The sequence below is a fragment of the Dromiciops gliroides genome, chromosome 6 (genome assembly GCF_019393635.1).
Source record: "Dromiciops gliroides isolate mDroGli1 chromosome 6, mDroGli1.pri, whole genome shotgun sequence".
Classification (NCBI taxonomy): Eukaryota; Metazoa; Chordata; class Mammalia; order Microbiotheria; family Microbiotheriidae; genus Dromiciops; species Dromiciops gliroides.
In genome coordinates, this window is record NC_057866.1 from 209,732,120 (window position 1) to 209,756,491 (window position 24,372).

Consider the following 24,372-nt stretch of genomic DNA (forward strand, 5'->3'; position numbering starts at 1 on the left):
TCAGGGGCGCCTCCGAGCTCGCGCGCAGCCGCCCTCCGCCCCGCCCCCTCGGCTCTTCAGCCCTCCCCAGCTTCGCGCGCCTCGCGCCCGTACGCATGCGCTCATGCAGAGGTCGCTGGGCCCCGGGAGAGAGGGGCGAGGAGAGCGGAGTGGGCGGAGAGAGGGAGCAACGGCGACTGCGCCGGCGCGATCCAGCTTTCGGCTGCTGGGGCGAGCGAAGGAAGTGTAGCTCGAGGCCGGAGGGGCTAGAAATGAGACCTGGATGGAGCCCGCAGGCCGCGGTGCGCTGGAAGGTGAGCTCGCGGGGACCCGGCGTGGCTCTGTTTCTCCAGACTGCTTGCCCCGCCCCGCCCCAGCCCCGTGGGCCACCCCCGCGCGAATCTCCTAGGGGGCGTCTCAGAGCAGGTGCCAAATGCCAAGGTCAATGCAACCGCTGGGGGAAAGGGGCCCGCGCCGGCGTTGCGGGGGTCAAGTTCAAGGACGACCGTCGGGTTCAAGGGCGCTCGGGCGCCGCGGAGGCGGGGGGATGGGCGCGGCGCGCGATGCCCGCCCCGCCCGTGATGCAGTGACCTTGACCTTGCTTGTGGCTCGGAGCAGATGAATCGGTTCGGCCCGCTCGCTCTCCGCTGCGAAAGGAGGAGCGGGCTCCCGGCCCCCTCTGCCTCTGGGCTTCTGGATCCGGCCGTCCGCCCCGGCTTTTGTTCCGTGGCCAGCTTCATCCCCGCTTGGATCTTTCCGGTGACGCTTCCCCTCCTCCCTTCCCCCTCTCCGCCATCGCCTGCCCCGCTCGGACGGCCTGCCTCCGCTCTGTATATAGATCGTTCGTGTTTAATAGCGAAATAGATGTGGCGTGTTGCATTTGTGTATTTAATGGTATCTCCCTGAGGCCGCCCGCGGCCCCACCCCTGGAAACTGACGCACTGCCTAAACCAGGGCCTGGGCACCCCGCCGGCCTCCAAACCCCTCCCTAAGTTAGGGGGTGTCCACTGCAAGAATGTGAAGACACTCCCCGCCTTTATCCAAATGGGCGCGCGAAAAGAATCTGTTCCAACCCCCCCGTGACGGCCGCCGAAGCAGGGCCGAGGGCATCCGCGGCATCCTGGGCCATCACCTGTCGTCTTTTGTTCTGCCACTGGACTTTGATGACGCTGGAAGACGGGAGGCTGACGGCTTTGTGCAAGGCTGCCTGCCTCCCATCCATTGCACACGTGAGGTTGGTCTGATTGGAAAGATGAAGGGGACTAACATCTTCTTTGTATTTTTCTGATTACAACATGAGCTCATTGAAGACAGTGGCTGGGTGTGAGTGGGTGTGAGTGGGTGTGTGTGGGTGTGGTTCTTTGTAACCCTGGCCTTCATCTACTGTGTCTTTATCTTTTACTTACTTAGCTGTTTACCCCTTATCACCTCCATTACAGTGTAAGGTCATTGAGGCCAGAGGCTGTGTGTTTTATTATTTTCTATAATCCTACTTCATGTATCTCTAATATGCTGAGCTATTTACACCCTATCTCCCTCAAGGACACTATGAGGTCATTGCTGTGGTGTGTCTGTGTGTGTGTGTGTGTGTGTGTGTGTGTCTGTGTCTGTGTTCCCCTCCTCTCCTTTCTTTGTAACCCTGGCTGGGTAGCACAGTACCTGGCATGTAAATAGTGCTTAAATAAATGCTTCTTGATTGACGCAAGCCATGTCTACCCGAGTGCTTCATTCTTAACCCTATAAAACACTACCTCTTTTGGGGAGAGAAAGGATGATTTGCTTTGCTGTCAATGGTTAGAGCACTGGGCCTGGAATCAGGAAGACCTGAGTTCAAATGTGATCTAACTATGCCATCCCAGCTAAGCAAGTCACTTAACCCATTTTGCCTCAGTTTCCTCAGTTGGCAAATGAGAAGGAAATGGCCAACCATTCCAATATCTTTTCCAAGAAACCCCACACTCCCATACCCTATCCACTCAAATGGAGTGGAGACAGACAAGACTGAAACAACCATTTGTGTGTGAGCATGCACACATACAGAAATAAATGTACATGCCTATATATACATACCCACATATATGAGATATTTAAGATTTACAAAGCACTTTTTACATATATTATCTCATTTAATTCTCATAACCCAGTGAATAGGTGCATTTTGAGACCCGCGTTAAGTGACTTGCCCAATAATAGCCATTAGGTGTTTGAACTCAAGTCTTCCTGACTCCAGGGCCAGCACCTCATCCACAATACTACCTAATCCACTGAGTCAGTCAGTAAGCACTGGGATACAAAGAAAGATGAAACCCAATCCCTGCTCCCAAGAAGCTCACAGTCTAATGGGAGAGGGGCAGCTAGGTGGCACAGTGGATAAAGCACCGGCCCTGGATTCAAGAAGACCTGAGTTCAAATCTGCCTTCAGACACTTGACACTTACTAGCTATGTGACCCTGGGCAAGTCACTTAAACCCCATTGCCCACAAAAAAACCCCACAAAAAACAAAAACAATCTAATGGGAGAGACAACATGCAACTATGTACAAAGATGTAATGGGATAAATTGAGGATAGTCTCAGACGGAAGGCACTAAGATAAAGGAGGATCAAGAAAGGCTTCCTGCATAAGGTGGTGAGGAGGGAAAGACTGAGCCAGACACAAATCACTGAGGAAGGAAGGAAAGTGTCCTGGAGCTTAGTAGACAACAGCTACCAGGATCTTTGTTGGGTGATAAATTATTTTCCAAAAACTGCTGGGAAAAACTGGAAAACAGTATGGCAGAAACTAGGTATAGACCAACATCTCCCAATGTATACTAAAATAAGATCAAAATGGGTACATGATTTACACACAAAAGATGATACCTAAACAAGTTAAGAGAGTATGGAATCATTTGTCAGATTTATGGGCAGAGGATGAATTTAGGATCAAGGATGCTTTACAGAGCAAAATAAAATGTAAAATAGATCATTTTGATTATATATAATGAAAAAGCTTTTGCACAAACAAAACTAATGTAACTAAGATTACAAGGGAAGTAGAAAACTGGGAAAGAATTTTTTAAACAAATATCTGATAAAGGCCTCATTTCTCAAATATATAGAAAACAGTCACATTTATAAAAATACAAGTCATTCTCCAGTTGATAAATGGTCAAGGGATATGAACAGGCAGTTTTCAGACAAAGAAATCAAAACTATCTAGAATCATATGAAATAAAACAAGTATTTACATAACATAGTAGAATAGCCCTGGATTCAGGAGGACCTGAGTTCAAATCTGGTCTCATACACTTGACACCTACTAGTTGTGTGACCCTGGACAAGTCACTTAACCCTTATTGACCCTCAAATGAATGAGTGAATGAATAAACAAATAAGTGAATGAATGAGTGGATGGGTAAATAAATACATGAATAGATAGATAAATAAAAAGATACATAGCTGGGCAAATCAATCAGACAGATGATAGATAAATTAGTAAATAAATGAACAAATAAATGAAATTTTATGTATGGAGCTAGCAGGGTATAACAACATAAGGCCCTTAGTCTAGGAATCAGAGTATCACAGAATGTCAAATCTGGAAGGGATCACAGATGGGCAAATATTTGGGACTTAGATCACTGATTATTTTTGAGAAATCCATCTCAGGGAAGGAATTGTACATAAATCAGATAGCAAGAGAGTATGTAACAGTCCAACCCCCTCATTTTACAGATGAAGAAACTGAGGATCACAGAAAGGAAATAAATTGCTCAGGGTCACGTAGGTTACACTATTTGAGTATAATTCTGGTAGTTTAGAAACCAAGTAGCCTTGCTCCAAACACTGGGTTTTTCTCTTGCCAAGTTATTAACTATCTTGATGACCTTGGTGGTAGTGTTTAATCCTTTTAAATCAGCATCTTTTTTTGCAAAATGGAAGTGAGATGAGTCTTATCTATTTGACTTACAGCCAAGATGAATGCTTACTATAATTTAAAAGTTGAAAAATGAACAACAGGGAGCACCTAGGTGGCACAGTGGATAGAGCACCGGCCCTGGATTCAGCAGGACCTGAGTTCAAATTTGACCTCAGACACTTAATACTTACTAGCTGTGTGACCTTGGGCAAGTTACTTAACCCCAATTACCTCACCAAAAAAAAAAAAATGAGCAACAGTAATAATACCTCTTAAGGAAAGAGGCTTTTGTTGGACATCTTTTAAAAAGACATGAAGGGGGTTAATAGATTTTTTTTTGGTTCTGTTATTCACATGGCCTTCCTTGTTTGTTGTTTGTTCAGGTTGACTAGAGATAGCCCTCAGATGTTTGAGGCAATTGGGGTTAAGTGACTTGCCCAGGGTCACAGAGCTAGTAAGTATTTGAGGCGAGATTTGAATTCAGGACTTCCCAACTTCAGGGCCAGTGCTTTATCCACTGCACCCTTAGCTGCCCACATGATCCTACTACATCAAGTCTTTCTCTAGTGCCTCTTCATGGCATGGTGATTATCCAGTGCTCTCAAAGACTATTCTGCACCAAACAACTGGGCAGTTTGTATCATATTGATGATACAAGAAAGGCTTTGATTATGGTTCAAGTCATCGACTATTGATCTCCAAGGACCAGCTCATGTAAGGAAGAAGAAACTCATCACCAATAGGCTGGCCAGTCGGTGATGACTTCTCAGCAGATAGCACTGAAGAAACAAAGAAAAATATCAATTGGCCCTCAGTCTTGTGCAGGCCCCCCTGCTTTTGCAATGAGAGGATGGCAGAAAAGGATACAGAGTGTTATGGGGAAAATGGAGTAGGGGGTTTGGGATAGGGGTAGGGGTTTGGGGTCCTTAGGAATTCCTCTTTAAAGAATTACACCCTCTTGCACACAAATCCAATAGAATAATATAGTAATTTATTTAGGGGCTGGGGAAGGGAAACCAAAAGAGAAATCCTTGGACTTCTTCTCATGTGGAGAAAGGCATGGCACAGAGCATGGCTCTGAGATACCAATCTCCTAGAGCAGGAGATAGGCAGATGCTTTTATAGAGGTCTGATGGTGGTCCGATGAGGTGATCATCTGACTGTGGAAAGTTCCTCTATTGAGGGAGGACCATCCCTCACTGGTGGTGGCTGGAGGAGTTGGGGGAGGGGTAGCTGTGGATCTCTCCAGCCATCTCTCTGCTCCTCCCAGCACAAAGGCAGCAGCCACACCCAAATTTATCTCCCCGGGGGTGAGAGAGACTGGAATGAAGGGTGGGGGTCCTGGAGCTAGCTCGGTCCTGATGCTGATCCACTTATCTCTTTAGGTGTGGCTGTCCTTTGGTTTGGTTTCTCAAGGAGATGGTTCTCTGATGTACCCCAGAGAACTTCTGGGGTGCTAGGCCCTATAACACAGAGACTGCTAAGAATCATACAGATTATACACTGTCTTTATAAACAGTAACTTACCTGTGACCAAGTGGATATATTACTAGGAGATCTGAACCACAAAACCCTTTATATTCTCACTAAAAATGAAACAGAAGGGGCAGCTAAGGTGGCACAGTGGATAGAGCACCGGCCCTGGATTCGGGAGGACCTGAGTTCAAATCCGGCCTCAGACACTTAACACTTACTAGCTGTGTGACCCTGGGCAAGTCACTTAACCCCAATTGCCTCACCAAAAAAAAAAAAAATTAAAAAAAAATGAAACAGAAGATGAGAGTTGCAGTTAATTAGGACTGCACACACATTCTCCTTGGAGAGAACTGATAAAGGCAGTTTTATGCTTCATCCATAGGTAACAAGACATATTTCATGGAATGTTAGGTCATCTTTTGTTGTAGTGCTCAGGATTAGCGTTTGCTAAAAAACCACCCTGGTAATTGTAACAGAGGAGATGACCATTAACAATGAGCCTCCACAGAGTCCACCCTTTAACAATACAGTCCCCACATGGACTTTGGAACATGCATAGTCATTCTGTAACTGGTAAGGTCTGCTAACCACGTCGTGAAGAGGAGCCACTTTGATTGGCTAAATATTGGAAGTGGGGCAGTGACACTGGTCAAGCTACCAATGGACCAGAATCTCTTCTCTTGATTTGACTTCCTCCTTCCACTTCGACACCTAGCTGCCCCCAAATATGCCTTTGTTAAAAATAATCAAGGGGCAGCTAAGGTGGCACAGTGGATAGAGCACTGGCCCTGGATTCAGGAGGACCTGAGTTCAAATCCGGCCTCAGACACTTGACACTTACTAGCTGTGTGACCCTGGGCAAGTCACTTAACCCCAATTGCCCCTAAAAACAAAACAAAAACAAAAACAAAAAATAATCAAGTTAATTTATTATATGGAAATTGACTACTAGTTGCTAGCCATCAGCAATGTGAGGAACTATATCAGGAGAGGGTCTAAAGATGATACCCTAACTCCAGTGTGGAAAAATAAGTACACTAATGCAGTGTTGATAGAATTGTGAATTAATCTTGCTGTTCTGAACAACAGTTTGGAACTATGCCCAAAGAGCTATAAAACTGTGCATACCCTTTGACCCAGTGATATCACTACTAGGTTTGTACCCCAAAAAGATCAAAGAAAAAGGGAAAGAACCAAATCCATAAAAATATTTATAACAGCTCTTTTGTGGTGGCAAAATGAAAATTAAGGGGATGGTTGAACAAATTGTGGTATGTGATTGTGATGGAATACTAGCAGAATGGTTTAGAAAAACCTAATAAGACTTATATGACTGGATGCAAAGTGAACTGAGCATAACCAGGAGAATATTGTACAAAGTAACAGCAAAATTGTAATAATGACCAAGAGAGAAAGTGGTGGTGGTAGAGTTGGAGAATATTAGTTAGCTGCTCTGATCAATACAATGATCCATAAAAATCCTAAAGGCCCCATAATGTAAAGTGCTATCCACACCCAGAGAGAGAACTAATGAACCCTGAGTGTATATTGAAACATATTTTAACTTCGTTTCTCTTGCAACATAGCTAATATGGAAATGTTTTGCCTGACTTGATTTGCATAACGAGTGTCATATTGTTTGCCTTCTCAGTGAGTGAAGGAGGGACCGAAGGTGGGGAGAGAACTGGCCACTCAAAGTGTCAAAATGATGTCTATTTTAAAAGGTGATACTGTGGCTCTTCACTGGGAGATGCAGCCATCCTTGCTCTAAAAGAGCAATGCCAAAGCACCTGATTCAGAAAAAGTGTTAATCTGACAACTTCTACAGGAGACAGAGGAATTTTGTGCAAAACTCTATCAGACCCTCCAAATTAAATCAACATGTATTTTAATACTCAATGACCTCAATGCAAAAGCGGAAATAGTACAAGATAGTAAAAACCTGCTAAGAAACTGTTTAGGAATAAGAAAAAGGAAAAGGTGAAAATTACATAGGCTACATTGAAGCCTCATGATGGATCTGGAGGCAGGAAGACTCAGGTTCAAATCCTGCCTCAGGCAATTGTTAGCTTTGTCACTCTCTTGGCAAGTCACTTAACCTCTATATGCCTCAGTTTCCTCATCTGGAAAACAGAGATAACAATAACCCCTATCTCACAGGGTTGTGGTTGTGATAATCAAATGAGATAATACTTGTAAAACATTTTGCAAACCTTAAAGCACTAAATAATGCAAGCTATTATTATTTGTCATGAATTCTTTCATATTCTCTCATGTTTGTTATTTTTTTAATTTCTAAAGACATTCTTACCTCTTGTCTTTTCAACAGTTATTTCTCCTTTTTAATTAATTATTTTGCTTTTTTATCATAAAAGTATTTCATTATTTTCTAGTTACATATAAGGATAGTTTTCAACATTTGTTTTTGGTGAGGCAATTGGGGTTAAATGACTTGCCCAGGGTCACATAGCTAGTAAGTGTCAAGTGTCTGAGGCTGGATTTGAACTCAGGTCCTCCTGAATCCAGGACCAGTGCTCTATCCACTGTGCCACCTAGCTGCCCCAACATTTGTTTTTATAAGATTTCTAGTTTCAAATTTTTCTCCCTCCCTCCCTTTCCAACTCCCTAAAACAGCAAGCAATCTGATATGGGTTATATATGTACAATCATATTAAACATTTCTGCATTAGTCATTTCAACAGTTATTTCTAGCAGTACTATCCACCATCACCACTCACTAATATTTCTTTTGTAACTGAGGAAATACTTAATTAAACAAAACCAACTAACAATGGCTGTCCCTGACAATGAACACAGCACTTCTCAGCCATCGTCCCCCATCTCTCCAAAAAATGGAGACATATGTTACTTAATCTTTTTCCCAGGGCCAAGATTGGTTGTTTCAATTGTTTTCTTTTTATTTACAATATTATAGTCATTACTTACATATTCTGTTAAAAATTATGTATGTTATACTTATACTCTCATTGCTCCACCAAAAAAAAAAACCCACAAAAAACCAAAATTATGTATGTTATTTTATTCTGTTTACTTCATGAGGCATCAAGTTCTTACAAGTGTAGCACTCCCTCTAGGTCTATCTCCCTTACTTCTCATCCACACTAAAATGTTAGGTCTCTAGAGCCAACTACTAATGTGTTCAGAGTTGTGGCTTCTAACAGTGTTATTGTATGTGAGCATCAATATCAGTCAGTCATACTTCTATTAGCTCTTAGAAAAGAACATTTACTAAGTAATAGTAATAACAATTGGTACAAAAACATTCTTCCTCTCCCCTCCACCCATTGGGGGTGTACTCTCCTCTGGCATACACAAAATCCTTGGAGAGAGTAGGCTTAAATTTAGAGTATAAGGGGGGGGCAGCTAGGTGTCGAAGTGGATAAAGCACCAGCCCTGGATTCAGGAGTACCTGAGTTCAAATCCGGCCTCAGACATTTGACACTTACTAGCTGTGTGACCTTGGGCAAGTCACTTAATCCTTATTGCCCTGCAAATAAATAAATAAATAATTTAGAGTACAATGTTAGTGAGACATGGATAGAGAACATATGTAACAAAGGGGAACCTCTTTACTTCTTTCTGTTCCTGGAAGTCATTTTCTCCCCTCATGGAGTTCTCATGAAATTCACTTCAGGGGATGGTGTCAATGATGCTGGATGGATTGATTCACTTGCTGGGCCAGCCTGATCTGTTGTTGGGCCTGGGTACTTTTCTGGCACTCTCTTCCCACCTTCTTCTCTCCCCGGACCATGTAATCATCGCAAGGGTTCTGCCTGAACACATCCATCTCAAAATTACTGTTCAGTAGCCTCCCAGCTCTTGGGACTGTTGCTCCTTAATCTTGTGGACACTTTTGCAAGCTTAGGACACTGGTAAAATCTCTGGTGAAACCTCATGATCTCTGGAACATATGTGGTTACCTGGGATAGGATTAGAGAAAGAGGCATTCTCTCCTTCAATCAAGTTGCTCCCTCTCAAGATTTTAGGTAGAGCTCCTCCACCACTAGAGTACCATACTCCACGTCTGCTTGCTGTTTTTTACAAAGGCCCAGAGGTGTGTCTAATTCTTTCAGCTACCTTATTTCCTGTATGGGGCCATCTGTCTTTTTTCTTTCTTCCTTTCTTTCTTCCTCCCTTCCTCCCTTCCTCCCTTCCTCCCTTCCTCTCTTCCTTTCTTTCTTTCTTTCTTTCTTTCTTTCTTTTTTGGTGGGGGCAATGAGGGTTAAGTGACTTGCCCAGGGTCACACAACTAGTAAGTGTCAAGTGTCTGAGGCTGGATTTGAACTCAGATCCTCCTGAATCCAAGGCCAGTGATTTATCCACTGCACCACCTAGCTGCCCCAGTGCCATCTGTCTTTATCCAATGATTAGAACACTGTACTATTCTCAAATTGATGAAATATTTGTTCACACCTAGCTTATATTTTTGATTGATATATTGAGGTTTTTGATCTCTCTGTGATAATATTAATTGAAGCAGAGGTATGAAACCCTTACCCTTGTATAAATCTTCTGATGTTTCTCTGAATCCCTCATGTTCATTGTTTCTTCTGGTACCTTAGTCAACCAATAATAAATCAATAAGCATTAATCAAATACTATGTACTAGCACTTTGCTAAATGCTGAGGATTCAAAGAAAAAAATCAAAACACTACATTTGTATGGTACCATTTCTTCAGTCACCCCCACTCCAAAGGGGAACATACTTGATTTCTAGAGTTTTGCTACAGTAAAAAGTGCTGCTAGAAATATTTTTTGCAAATATGGGAACGTTTTGTCTTTGAATTCTTTGGGGTATATGCCCAATTGTGGGATATCTGGGTCAAAGGTTATAAATAGTGTCTTTTATGGCATAATTCCATATTGTTTTCCAGAATTCTTGTACCAGATTCACTGCTCCACCAACAATATATGAGGATGTTTTTCTTTCTGTAGCCCCTTCAACATAAACTATTTCTGTCCTTTGTTATCTTTATAATTTGCTAAGTATGAGGTAAGATCTTATGGCTATTTTAATTTATATTTTTCTTATTAAAGATTTAGAGCAATCGTTTTTATGATAGTTGATAGTTTGCAATTCTTTAGAAATGGAGTACTGGCCCTGGATTCAGGAAGACCTGAGTTCATATCCTGCCTCAGACACTTGACAGTTACTAGTTGTGTGACCCAAGCCAAGTCACTTAACCCCAATTGCCTCACAAAAAACAAAACAACAACAACAACAAAAAAAAAAAACAACTTGAAGTAAAAATGTTTAGAATTAAAAAAAAGAAAAAAGCTTAAGATATCATTAGAAGAGGGGCAGCTAGGTGGCACAGTGGATAAAGCACCGGCCCTGGATTCAGGAGTTCCTGAGTTCAAATCTGGCTTCAGACACTTGACACGTACTGGCTGTATGACCCTGGGCAAGTCACTTAACCCCCATTGCCCTGCAAAAAAAAAAAATATATCATTAGAAGAAATATATGGAAAATAATAATAGGTGATTTCATAGCCTACTATTAAAATATTAATATCTCAAGAAAAAGGTAAAAAAGAAAGATCTTGTAAACATGAGAAGAAAACTGTTGAAAAATAATTGAAGTTAATGGGTATTATATTATATTGTATTATTAAATTCTGTTATCTTATATAAAGATAATGATAAAAAGAAGCAAAGAATATTTTTTCCTCCAAGTACACATGGAAAATACACAACGTCGATTCATGCAGTGTATTTCCGTGATTTAGGATTTCATCAGTGCTACCCACTGGCAGATAGATAACAGCTCTTCTTTGACTTCGGCAGTCAAACAATTCAGTAGTTTGTGGTGAACTATAAGTCTCGTGGTGTATGGCCTGTAGTAAACACTCCATAAATGCTGATGGACTCACCTTGATTATCTATGCTGGTCTTTGAACACCACAGCACACATCACTGGGTCCACATTCAAAGCTTTTATAGCTTCCCAAGATCTGCCAAGACTTGTTTTTTGCTGGCATGGCCTTCCCAAGCCTGAATCCCTTCTATGCCTGTGCTAGCAAAGGAGTAAGCAGGGAGAAAAATGCAATAAACGTAGAAGGAAATGATTACAATTTCAGTAAAAGGTGAAACATGGAAGCTAAAAAATGATTTGTTGAATAAGACGGGTGAAAGAGGAAATGATAAAAGCCATAACATGCTACTTCAAAGGCAATGACCATATAAATACTACATATATGAATCTATGGGATACACTGTGCATCCATGGAATGAATGCTATGAATGAGGGAGGTAATATGGGTTAATGGGAAGACTCCTGAAGGCAAGAATCAAGAGACCTGAATATTTCTCTGGTTTATGTGACCTTGAGCAAGATACTTCTACCTTTAAATCTTATAATCCTGCCAGTTCTCTTTTTAGGCCTCAGTTTCCTCTTCAAGTAAATTAACATGATAGATTAGATAATCTCTAAATTCCCTTTTATTGCATATACACTTTATATATCAATGATAATAATATTTTTCAAAAAGTTAATACTTGTCCTTTGTAATTAGATAATAAAAACAGACACTTTAAAAATCCTTCACTTAGGGGGCAGCTAGGTGGCACAGTGAATAAAGCACTGGCCCTAGATTCAGGAGTACCTGAGTTCAAATCCAGCCTCAGACACTTACTGGCTGTGTGACCCTGGGCAAGTCATTTAACCCCCATGGCCCCACAAAAAAAAAAAAATCCTTCACTTAATATTTTAGTTTTCTCTGCAGGATCTTTATGTTCCTTACTTTCTCAATACTTTCTCTTTTTTTATTTTATTTTTTTTATTTTAAGTGAGGCAATTGGGGTTAAGTGACTTGCCTAGGGTCACACAGCTAGTAAGTGTTAAGTGTCTGAGGCTGGATTTGAACTCAGGTGCTCCTGACTCCAGGGCCGGTGCTCTATCCACTGTGCCACCTAGCTGCCCCTCTCAATACTTTCTTTTTTTTTTTTTTTGTTTTGTTTTTGCTGGGCAATGGGGGTTAAGTGACCTGCCCAGGGTCACACAGCCAGTAAGTGTCAAGTGTCCGAGGCCGGATTTGAACTCAGGTACTCCCGAATCCAAGGCCGGTGCTTTATCCACTGCGCCACCTGGCTGCCCCTCTCAATACTTTCTTGATAAAATGTATCCTTTGATAGAATAAGTGATTGATGAGAAATTAAGTATGGTCAAGGAATTGAATATTTAACTGAATGTGAAAATGGGCATAAATAGGGGGCTTAATCAGAAGGCAGTTTGAGACTATGTTTTAAAACCAATCCAGAGGCAGCTAGGTGGTACAGTGAATAAAGCACCCGCCCTGGGTTCAGGAGGACCTGAGTTCAAATCCGACCTCAGACACTTGACACTTACTAGTTGTGTGACCCTGGGCAAGTCACTTAACCCTCATTTCCTCACCAAAAAAAAACAACAAAAAAAACCCCCACAAAACAAACAAAAAATCCATCAGATGCCATGCTTCCTGGGCTATGTCTTCTATAATCATATTATAACTCTGTTTAGGATTTAGGATTTATCTGATCAGGAGGAGGTAATAAATTTGTTCTTTTAAACAGTGAAATCTTTAATTTTAATTATGTAAGTATTAATAGAACTTCTAGGCTTTTTGTTTTCTTTTTAACATTATCCCTAGTTTTTATTGCTCTTTGCTCTCTTAAACTAGTTGTCTCTCTCCTTTCTTTTCCTCTTCTTTTCATAGCTTCCTTTGTCTCCTGTTTATATTACAATTATTATTAATAGTTCTTATTTATGTCCTAGATGGTGTCACAGGCCTGTAATCCCAGCTACCTGGGAAGCTAAGGTAAGCTGATCTTTTGAACTTGTTGGATGGATCTGAGTTTCAGTGGGCTGCTCCAATTGGTGTCCATGCACAATTAAGGAAGACCTGTATCTTGATAATAAGCTTTGTAAGACATGGGTGGGCAACAGGAAGTGTATGCAACATTGGCTGTTCTTCAAGAAATCTGGTCTATCATTACTGTGATGCTAACTAGCAATGAGCTTTCCATAGCAACAAGATGAAAGGAGGGGTTTTGCTAGCCTTGTATTCCAGACTTCCATCCAATCATATTGTTTTCCATCATTTGTGACACTTCAGACTTTGTAAGCAATCATACTGTTTTCTATTTGTGATGCTTCCTAGTCTTTCTTCTCAAAACTGAATGAAGCTCTACCTCATGGTCTTTTGGCTAGCTGAGGAGCCAAGAGACCCCTTTTACTGGTAATTGCTAGCCTTACGGATAGATCGAACATGCTTGGAACTTTATGCCTTTGTTTACCTTATTTTCAATCACAACAAATAGCAAGCACAAAGGAACTGGAGGTGGGAGACTGGTCTTTAGAACAACATATTAGGGGGATCTCTTTCAAAGTGCTCAGGTGGAATTTTCACTGAGAGGGATTTTTTCTTGGAGCATTATACTCAAGACCCCAAATTGTTGGGGATGTTGCAATTGTGTTTGTTTGTCTTGGTGTCCTGTCTTTGTTTAAATGTGTCTGATTGGAAATTGGTAATACAAAACCCTGGGAAATCTCTCCGAGGGATCAATACTCCTTTCAGGCAATGCTGAACCCTTGGAGAATTTTCTCTTCAAGGGGGGCTTCTGGTTCATGCTGAGAGGGAAACTGAATCCTTGGAGGGATAGTTCTTCCTTTAAGGGGGTTCCTGGTCCGAGTGAAGAGGGATAATTAAGAAGTGATTTGGGAAACCTGGGAATAAGGGATCTTCCCAGTAGTAAAAATGGGGTGACTAATACTAAAGCAAAATTATTTTCTTTTTGAGTAGGTAAAAGAGGCCCTTTCTTGGCTTCATTTCTTACCTAGCCTTAATCACCAAGTGGGCATTCCTCAGGCCGACTGAGACCTGGAAAGGCCTTAGCTTAAAAAACCAGGGTTTCTCCCTGTATGGGGGGAGGGGGGAATCTCCAGTCGTCCTGATGTATATCTTACCACTGGACCCACTGGACTCTCTCTGGAGGAGAGAGTGAGGTTGGTGACCTTGCATAGCCCTTCCTCACTTAAATCCAATTCACTGCAAGTCTTGACATCACCCCCATGTTATGGTCCTCTTTGAGCATGAAGGACAAACAACAATAACATACATATACATATAAGTATGAGTACATATATACATACATACATACACACATATAAATATATATGTGCATGCATATATGTGTGTATACACATACACACACATACACACGTGTACCAGAATTTGACCTAAAAAGGGTATTTTCCTTTGTACTCGCTGATTTAGTATCTTTGAATATCTTGTCATATTATCTATGTTTGAAAATCAAACTAGCTTATTCCTGGGTTTTATCAGTCAAATGAGAAAGATTAAAAAAATTTTTTTTTGAGAAGGAATATCTCTCTCCCTTATTCTGGCTATGTCAGGGAGACAGACAAAAGAAACACAGATAAAAGGGACAGGAATCTATCTTTCCCTTAAATTGCAGAAATTTTTGGCATCATCCATTAATCAGAGACTAAAATGTAAGTTCTTTACTGTGGATTTCCAAACTATAGTTTGAATGTTGTTATAAATGCTGAAATGTTTTAGTAGCAAGTTTTAACTCTGTAGGATTTGTTTTAAGGAAAAATGAGAATTAAAACGTTGAAAGTTGCAGGGAAACAACATTTTGATCTCTCATTACTCTTTGCCTGGAAAGTGATAGATTTATTGTTTTAGTGCAGAGCGAGAGAAAAGGGGACTGAAGATAGTTTGAAAGTAGCATCAGTGAAATTTCAAAGTGAAGAAAAAAAAAAGGTTGCAGTTTGCAGTTTGACTAGCTGTGGCACTTAGGAACTGCCTGCTATTCTTCTTTCTTTCTTTCTTTTTTTTGGTGGGGCATTGAGGGTTATTTGACTTGCCCAGGGTCACACAGCTAGTAAGTGTCAAGTGTCTGAGGCTGCATTTGAACGCAGGTCCTCCTGAATCCAGGGCCAGTGCTTTATCCACTGCTCACCAGCTGCCCGGAACTGCCTGTTATTAACTCTTTCCTGGTTCATGAAAAAGAGAAAAGTTAGTGTAAATCAGGGAATAACTAAAAGTAAATATCTTTTATTAGAACATCTAATTAGATGCTTGGGAGTTTTACAAATTAAAGTTAAGTACAAATCAGTTTAGAAAGAAAATTTTGAATTGTGTGTATTTTGAAATTAGAAATTTTGCTGTAAATTATATTAGACTCCCTGATTTGGGTATGGATATTAATTGGAGTAGATTTCAAACAACTTGTCAAAAAGAAAATGAGGCTCCTACACATTGTTTTTATCATAAAAGTATTTTATTATTTTCTAGTTACATGGAGAAATAAATAGTTTTCAACATTTGTTTTTGTAAGATTCCTAGTTCCAAATTTTGAATAAACCATGCGTTTGTAAGCTTTTAAAACCTCCAAAGGCAATAGTATTGCAAATGATTGTTGTTGTATAATAATACCTTGTGCTAAAATTGTTAAGGAAAAATTCAATAGAGTGAAGATTAGTTCTATAGATAGTCTGGGATATGATCCAGAAACAAAAATTACAGGAATTGAGCAGATAGAAGGAAGTAAGGGAGTATTGTCAAGTCACAATATGAAAGGAATACAAGAAAGGTCCAGTTTTAAGAGGCTTTCATCAAAATCCAGGGCAGCTAGGCTGTACTCTAGCTAGGAAGTTTGGAAGACCAGTTTTCCTGACTTCAAATTTTATCATTCAAATTCATCTATAAAATGAGTTGGAGCAAACCACTCCAGTATCTTTGTTAAGAAAACCCCAGATGGGATCATGAAAAGTTTGAAATGACCGAAAACGACTCAACAACAACAAATCAAAATCTACTGGAGGGTGACAGGGGGTGGGGGGAGGAGGGAAGAGAGACAATTTAAGCAAGTACAATTTGAAAGTAAAAGGGGTTTGGGGTTTTGCAAAGAGAGGTTTGAGGGAAGTTTTTGATCTCTCTTGAGAGAAGAAGGATAAGAGAAACTGTTATGTGGTTATTCTCTAAGATAAGGAAACTATAATAATGTATTTGCATCAGGGAATTATTTGAAGATAGTACACTAAAATTCTGTCCCTGAAGAATCATTAGAAGAATATCTTTTAGTTGTTATGTGAGGAATATAAAATTCTCATGGAACTTAAAGAGGGAGATGAGAATTCAAGATTGCCACTTTAAATCTTTGGCAGTAGACTGAGTAGTGGGCCCTATAATGTGAAGTACTGGGAGTGTGTGGCCCTTGGGAACACTGAGATTTTTATTTTTTTATTATAAATCCATAGTTGGTGTGGCAAAGGTTTGTTCTGAAACCTAATTATAATAGTTTGGCATTAATGCGAAATGATGAAATGGAATGGAACTAGGAAAATATAAGGTAAAAATTCAGTATCTTTGCCAAGAAAACTCCAAATGGAGGTCAGGAAGAGTTGGACATGACTGAAAATAGTTGAATAACTGAAAATTAATGGATTTATATCTTTGTCCCACAAACTTCTCCATATCATTCTGTGATAGTTCAAGGACCTTATCTTATACAGAAATATTATACAGAAACTATTAGCAAGGTGACAAGCTCAAGGGCTAATACAAACTATGGCTTTACTTGCCCTAGTTAGAAATATTTGCTATGAAAGGAAGAAGCAGAGACATGGTTGTAACAATATCAAGACTAAGCATCCATGCCTAAGCCTAAGGGCGCAGAATGATGTTATGGGTAGAATAGGAGAAAGCATGTTTAATTCTCCTTGATTTCAGATAAGAGTTGTAGTTACTATTTGGAACAGCCAATCATACAACAAAGTTCCTTATCATTCACAAGGTATAATATCCAGGCTCACAATTAATCAGGTGGGAAATACTCCTACTCTGAAAGGAAATAGGGGAAACCAAGGGGAGATAGGGAAAAAATAGGGGAAATAGGAAATGGGGAAACAAGTCAAGAGGATTCTACCTTAGTACACAACAAAGTCATCTCCTCAACCTTTCCCAGGTAAAGATATCTACCTTTAGTAGTCCTTCAAGGAAGTCTGGTTTGTCATTGCTGTGACACTAACTAGCCATAAAGTTGGACACCACCAATGAGCTTTCTGTAACAACATGGTGGAAGAAGTGGTGGTTGCTAGCCCTGCATTCCAGACTTCAATCTAATATTGTTTTCTATATGTGATGGTTCCTGGTCTTTCTTCTTTTGTACTTCCCAAAAGTATATGAAGAGTTGTAAGCTTCACCTCATGATCTTTTGTCTAGCTGAGGAGCGGAGAGACGCCCTTTATTGGTAATTGCTAGCCTTACCGATGTATTGAAGTACTCAGAACTTTGTGCCTCAGTTTACCTTATTTTCAATTGCAACACTGGTAAAACGAAGGGAGTTAGAATAGATGACCCTGAGGTCCTTTTTGGTTCTACATCTATGTTTCTATGAAGATTGTGGTTTGAAAACCACAATCATACGCCACCTAAATCTTGCCCCCCAAGCTAAACATTCACAATTCCTTGGGACTCATCATAGGGCATGGTCTTCATTGCCCTTGCCATCCTGATTGCCCTCCTCTGTAGGCACTCCAATTCATCAATCCTTTTATAAAATATGGGGCCCACAACCAGAAACAATATTCCAGGTTTGGGCTGGGCAAGACATTGTAGCAAAACTATCATTTTGGCCACTGTTGGGATTCTATTACTAGAATAAGCTTTAGTCTCACACTGTTGCTTTATTTAGGATTTTGTATCTATCTGATTAGGATATGATAGTAAATTTGTACTCTAAGCCCTTAATTTCCTCATCTCCCAAATGGAGGATTAATAATAGCACCTAACTCCCAGGGTTTTTATGTGGACCAAAGGACAAAATGAGCCAATATTTGTAAAGCACTTAGAAAACCTTAAAGCTCTCTATAAATGCTAGTTATTGTTGTTATTACTGTTGATACCTTAGTTATATAGTTTCCTCCTCCTGTGCTTCAATAAGTGTTTTTTGCATTTCTATCATTAGTAATAACCTATTTACATATGGTTTTTTAAGATTTAGAAAACCTTTAAAGTTTAATTTACAACTCTGCAAGTCACATAGTGGAAAAATTATCATCTTTTTTTTTTTTAAGTTGGGGAGATGCTAAGTCTGAGTCAGAATTTAGTTTCTTAACTCCCAAATTTCTTAACACCAAATCCAGATCCCTTTTCACTGCCTTTCAATTCAAAGAAGGGTAAAAAGCTGTGACAATTAAAAATTTATGATCACCTTATAATTATCCCAAGCTTTGGTGAACATAGCTGGGGTTTATCATATATTTGTTACTTAGAAATTAGAGCCTAGAGGCAGCTAGATGGTGCAGTGGATAGAGCACCAGCCCTGGAGTCAGGAGGACCTGAGTTCAAATCCGGTCTCAGACACTTAACACTTACTAGCTGTGTGACCCTGGGCAAGTCACTTAACCCCAATTGCCTCACTAAAAAACAAAACAAACAAAAAAAGAAATTAGAGCCTACTGTACCAGTTTGGGGGCAATAAGCATTTATTAAAGCATAATAAATATTAGTCAAGAGAGCACATGTCTCAGAAAGTTAAGAAGGAGAGTGTGGGGAACCATACTGGGCTGCCTCAGTTTCCACCAAGTTCCCCGGGGCCAAGAGACGGAGTCACTGTGTAAGTTTCCTGCAGGTCAGAGGAGAGCTAGCCCTTATGCATTGCTCAAAGCTAATTGACTAGCATCATTCAAATCTATTGGTTTGGGGCAGCTAGGTGAACAATTACTAGCTGTGTGACCCTGGGCAAGTCACTTAACCCTAATTGCCTCACCAAAACCAAAACCAAAACCAAAAAAACCCCCAAAAGAAATCTATTGGTTTATTGAATTTGAGGGTGGTTCAGCGAAGTGTGTGCTGATGTCACAGTACGGAGCCCTTGGAAGGGAAAAAGCCTTCAGGTAGGTGTGACTTTAATTCCTATTCACAGTCCAAGGTCCAACCACATTTCCTTTGAAATTCTCCTGATTCTGGGCTGGCCCCAAGAAAGGTCTAGCCAGGCTCTCTGGGTCTCATAGAACCCCCCAAACACCCTATCATTAATAATTTTCTCACAAGGCATTTATTATTAGTACCTACTACATGCCAGGTGCAGGCTGACTGAGGTTAGGGGTCCATATCTAGTATGTATCTGAGACTGGATTCAAACTAGCGTCTTCCTGACTCTCCACCTAGCACTCTGTCCACTACTGTACCTAGCTGCCCTCAAATCAACAACCATTAAGTACTTACTGTCATCTAAAAAAACCCCAAACCTCAAACCAACGAGGTAATGAGTAGTAAAGTGAGGCATTTATTCAAGGACAAAGAATTACAAATCAGGACAACATGATTAGGATGCCTGAGAAGAAGGGGATTTTTCTAGGCAATGGTCATGGGAAACAGCAGGAGGGTGAAAAGTCTGGATACACAGAACAGCCAGGCTGTAGCAAGGGGTGTGTTTGAAGGTGTTGCGGGGTTACAACAACGAGGGCTCAGAAATGTCCTTGCCACTATCCCAGTTCCTGAACAGGGGTAGTTAGAAACTGGTGGGGTTTATGGGAGTCTTCTTGGGGGCAGTTAGAAACTGCTGGTCAGAGCAGGGTAGGAGCCCAGGAGCTGACACTACTGTGTGCTAGATACTGAGGATATAAAGGAAAAAAAAACCAACAGTTCTCACCCTCAGGGAGCTTATATTTTATAGGAGGGAATAGGGAGTTACAAATAGGGAATAGGGAGTTACAAAATTTACTGTATATAAGTAGATGCAAAGTATACTTGAGGTGAAGGCAGCTGGGTGATGTAGTAGATAGAGCACTGGCCCTAAAGTTGGGAGGACCTGAGTTTAAATCTCACCTCAGACACCTACTAGCTGTGTGACCTTGGGCAAGTCACTTAACCCCAATTGCCTTAAACATCCAGGGCCATCTCCAGTCATCTTGAAATATATCTTGCCACTGGACCCAGATGGCTTTGCAGGAGAGAGTGAGCCTGGTGACTTTGCTCAGCCCTTCCTCACTTAAATCCAGTTCATTGCAAGTCATGGTCCTCTTTGAGAATGAAGGACAAAGAACAACAGCTAGATGGCGCAGTGGATAGAGTGCTGGGCCTGGAGTCAGAAGACTTCTGAGTTCAAATGTGGTCTCAGATCCTTTCTAGCTGTATGACTGTGGGCAAATCACTTAACTCTAATTGCCTCAGTTTCTTCATTTGTAAAATGATCTGGAGAAGGAAATGGAAAAACACTCCAATATCTCCCAAATGGGAAAACCCCAAATGTGGTCAGGAACTGAACAACACCACCGTGCAGGGTTAAATATTGGTAAGATAAGGCCAACAAATACACCTATATGTAGATTCTATGCTCATGGTTGTGTCCCATTTATGTCATTTGCTTTATTAGGAGACGAGAAAAATAGGTACTTAAAAAAATTCTTTGTATTAATGCCACTTCGCTTTGGTAAAAGCGTTGGTGCTGGATAGTTGCCACAGAAAACAAAACCATTGGTGAGAACAGGAAACGGAAGCTAAAGTGGTGACCGCAACCGTGTCCACCCTCTGGCACCAATCTTGCTTGTTTGGACTCCTCCAAACTGTTACTTTCAGCCCATTTGCTATCTAAAGAAAGAAAGGGAGAGGGCGAGGAGAATAATGTTTTAAAAACATCATCAACGCGTCTCAAAAGTGGAGTTTAGAAATGAGGACATTTATGGTGTTTTCATAAAGAATTACCAACCTCTTTTACCTGCCTATTAGAAGATCTATAAATATAGAAATTCCGTACCTATGCAGGAAGAAAAGGACGAAGAAACAAGGATTCAGAGTAGGGGTATCAGCTGTCAGTGCCGATTAAATAAGAAGAAAGACAATGCTGGTGCTTGAGAACTGCGTAAACGTATGCAGGGAGCTCATTGATTAAGGCACCGAGTGACCGGCGGAGTGGAGTGGAGGGGAATTATGAATACCTTGAGCAATTGAAGCAAAATTTTCCATTGGGGTAGGTAGGGAGTTGGGATTGCTGAAGTTTTCTTGGGGTGGGGAACGGGGTGATAGGGGTATGAAAAAGTCAGTTTGTGTTAGGTTGCCTCGCACCTTTAAGATGCGTAGGTGAGCCCCCCCCCCCTCCCCGGAGGTTCCCTGCCCCCTCCCTCCCCCCGGCCAGGTTTGAGTGACGGAGGCTGACAAGTCTAACCGAGTACGAACCGGCAGCCAGCGCCACCCCGGAGGGCTCGGAGGTGGGAGCCCGGCCTCTGAGCAGGCTCTCCCGGGCCACCCCGGGAAGCCCGGGCTTGGCGGCAAAGGCTGATCGCTCTTCGCAGCTGTCACTCACCCACCGGCCACTGCCTGCACTCCTCCCCCTCGGCTTGACACGCACGTCGGGGCCGCCTCCTCCTCTTCCTCCTCGGTTTCCTCCTCCTCCTCCGCCGCCGCCGCCGCGGGTCCTCTCTGCTCCACCCGGTGCACTGACATATTAATAATCCCCCCGCACCCCCGCGTCCGTGCGTCCCTCTCCTTGCGGGCTACCTGAGCGGGCTCGGCAGCGGCGCGGGCGCGGGGGACCAGGCGTGGCGAGGGAGGCGCAGTCCAGCCCAGCCCAGCGGCTCGGCGCTTGGGCCGGTGTCTCCCGGAGGCTGCCGGGGAGCAGGGTATGAACTGGGACTGCCCGCCGCTCGGGTGCAGCGGCGGCCGGAGCCGCGGGAGCAGCAGGAGGAGGAGGTGGGGAGCGTCCGCCTTCCGACCGAGCTCTGGGGGACAGCAGGGCGGGAGATGTGCCTGTCCCCGGCGGCACAAGGAGCAGCATGCACCCTGATGCCACCGACCGCGGCGCGCCCGGCCTCAGCCTCGGCCGGCAGCCGGAGCCCGTTGCTGCCGCAGTCCCCGAGCGGAGCGCGGCCGGAGCCCCTGAGCCGCCGCCGGCGCCCCGCACAGCTGCCCGCTCCGCCGCCACCGCGCTCGGGCTGGCGGCGCTGGCGCTGGCGCTGGCGCTGTCCTGGCTGGGGCCCGGAGGAGGCGGGGGCTGGGAGCTCGGGGAGCGCGGGCTCTGCTTGGTCCTGCTCCAGCTCTGCCTCTACCTGGGCTGCGCGGCGGCCGCCTTCCTCCTGGGCGCCCTCCTGGCGCTTCTGGGCCACGGCCGCAGCGCCCCGCAGCCCCACTTCCTCGGCCCCTGGGGCCGGCTGACCGGCGTTGCCGCCCGGGCCGGGGCTGCGGCCGCCCGACAGCTGCCGGGGGTGAGTAACGGGGCTCCCCTCTCTTTACTCTGTATGTGTGTGTGTGTGTGGGGGCTGGCGGGCTTTCTCTTTTTCCACTTTCCGGGGCCACAGGCTGTCTACTTGGAATGTCCCAGGTGGCACCCAAGTACCCCACGGATGCCCGTCCACATTCTCTCCCCACTCACCCTGCTAAGAGCACCGGGGCGGGTGCCTTGGAAATTGGGAGTTGTTCTGTCTCCCTTACCTCCAAATCCTTCTCCCTGATCTTCTGGCACCTAGGTGGAAGCCCTGTAGGTCAGTGCTGGGATTTTATACAAATAGAAATCTTTAGGAAGGGTGGACTTCTGCAAACGGGAAGCAAACAGTTCCAACCAGAACCCTGTATAGGCAAGTAATTGGATAATTGTCCCAAGACTTAAGGATTTCTTGGTTTCTCACATGTTAACATTACAGTCGATGAACAGCCGACCCTATTGTTACCAAGACCTTCCAGTTTCTAATGCTTTTTAAAGGAGAAGCCAGAAATTCATGTTTTGCAATAGGAGAACTATTTCCATCTAGGAATGAGGCATTCCTAGACTGGAGGAGAAGGATTTAGGAAAGTTCTCTATTTCACATCTTCTACATTAGGCTCTCTATTTGCTACACTCTTCCCCCTCCCATTCTATATATATTTTGAAATGGTTAAAGAGGATTTGCATTTATATATATGATATCCCAAAAGTCTTGGTGCACCTTTAAGCTTCAATAGCTTTAAGCTATTAAAGCTGCACTATGACTTTTGGGACATGCTATACACACATCTAATACGTGTGTATAAATATAAAATATGTGTATATATAGGAACATGCTATATATGTATATATATGGGACATGCTATATATATATGGCATATGTATATATGTGTGTGAGAGAGTTGCATGATTTAAATCTATTTCTGAGCCTAATAAAAACTATCATTTAAAGATGAAGTAACACAATTGGAAATTACCCTAAAAAGGCCATTGGGGATATGTCAAGTGCCAACCGTTCAGCATTATGCAAAATGGTTAGTAATGTGCAGGGCAGTAATTTGCGCATTTCCTCTGTGTTATTTTCTATGTAGTCAAGATCCTAGCACCCCAGAATCTCAGAGATGGAAAGGTCATCTAGTTCAACCCATTCTGAAGCAGGAATTCCCTCTACCCTATGACAAGTGGTCACTCAGTCTTGAAGACTAATGGGAAGAATGAGAGGCTCATCCCATTCCATTCTTGGACAGTGCTGTTAAGATAATTTTCCTTCTATTGCCCTGAGGTCTGCACCCCTGTAACTTGCACCTAGCCTTCCCACTGGGACCACCAATACAAGTCTCATTCCTTTTCTCTATGCTGACCCTGGCTTAAGATAGAAGACAGCTAGCTATGTCTTGCCTAAGTCTGCTCTACTTCAGGCTAAACATTTCCAGTTGTTTCACATGATCCTTGGATATTGGAGTCCAAGTGCCCTCCCTCTTCTTATTGACTTCCTTTGTCCGAGTTCCAGTTTGTTAATTTCTTTCTTAAAGTGTGGAGCTTATAATTAAGTCAAGTCTTCCAGATGTAGTCTGACTAGAGCTAAGCAGAGAGGAACTCTAATCTGCCTTGTTCAGGATACTCTGATTTTAAAGCACCCTAAAATGGCATGACTCCACTAAAATGAGCTACTAGAGAGCAGGGACTGTCTTTGACTGATTTTTTATCCTCAGTGCTTAGCATACTCCCTGGCACATAGTAGGTGCTTAACTAATATTAACTGACTGACTAAAGTCTTGTTCTGAAA

At 42.6% G+C, this 24,372-nt stretch overlaps 2 protein-coding genes across 4 annotated transcripts in view; one reads left to right on the forward strand and one right to left on the reverse strand.

The window, feature by feature from the left end:
* Nucleotides 1–11,156: 11,156 nt before the first annotated feature.
* Nucleotides 11,157–22,163, reverse strand: LOC122732207 (atherin-like). The gene is made up of 3 exons (XM_043972324.1): nucleotides 22,030–22,163; nucleotides 21,693–21,983; nucleotides 11,157–11,389 (listed from the first exon to the last, which is right to left on the reverse strand). Exons 1-3 carry the CDS (start codon nucleotides 22,161–22,163, stop codon nucleotides 11,257–11,259), a joined length of 558 nt encoding a protein of 185 aa, XP_043828259.1. The 3' UTR covers nucleotides 11,157–11,256.
* The window catches only part of SNX25 (sorting nexin 25), a 260,886-nt gene continuing 257,738 nt past the window's right edge, over nucleotides 21,225–24,372 (forward strand). The window contains exon 1 of one of the 3 annotated variants that reach the window (XM_043972839.1): nucleotides 21,225–21,359. Coding sequence is in view for 2 of the 3 variants with exons in the window: in XM_043972837.1 (XP_043828772.1) it covers nucleotides 22,162–22,590 (429 nt within the window). In the remaining variant the exon portion in view is untranslated. Of the gene's footprint in view, nucleotides 21,360–21,800; nucleotides 22,591–24,372 lie in introns of those variants that run through there. The other 2 variants (XM_043972837.1, XM_043972838.1) reach the window with 2 other exon arrangements.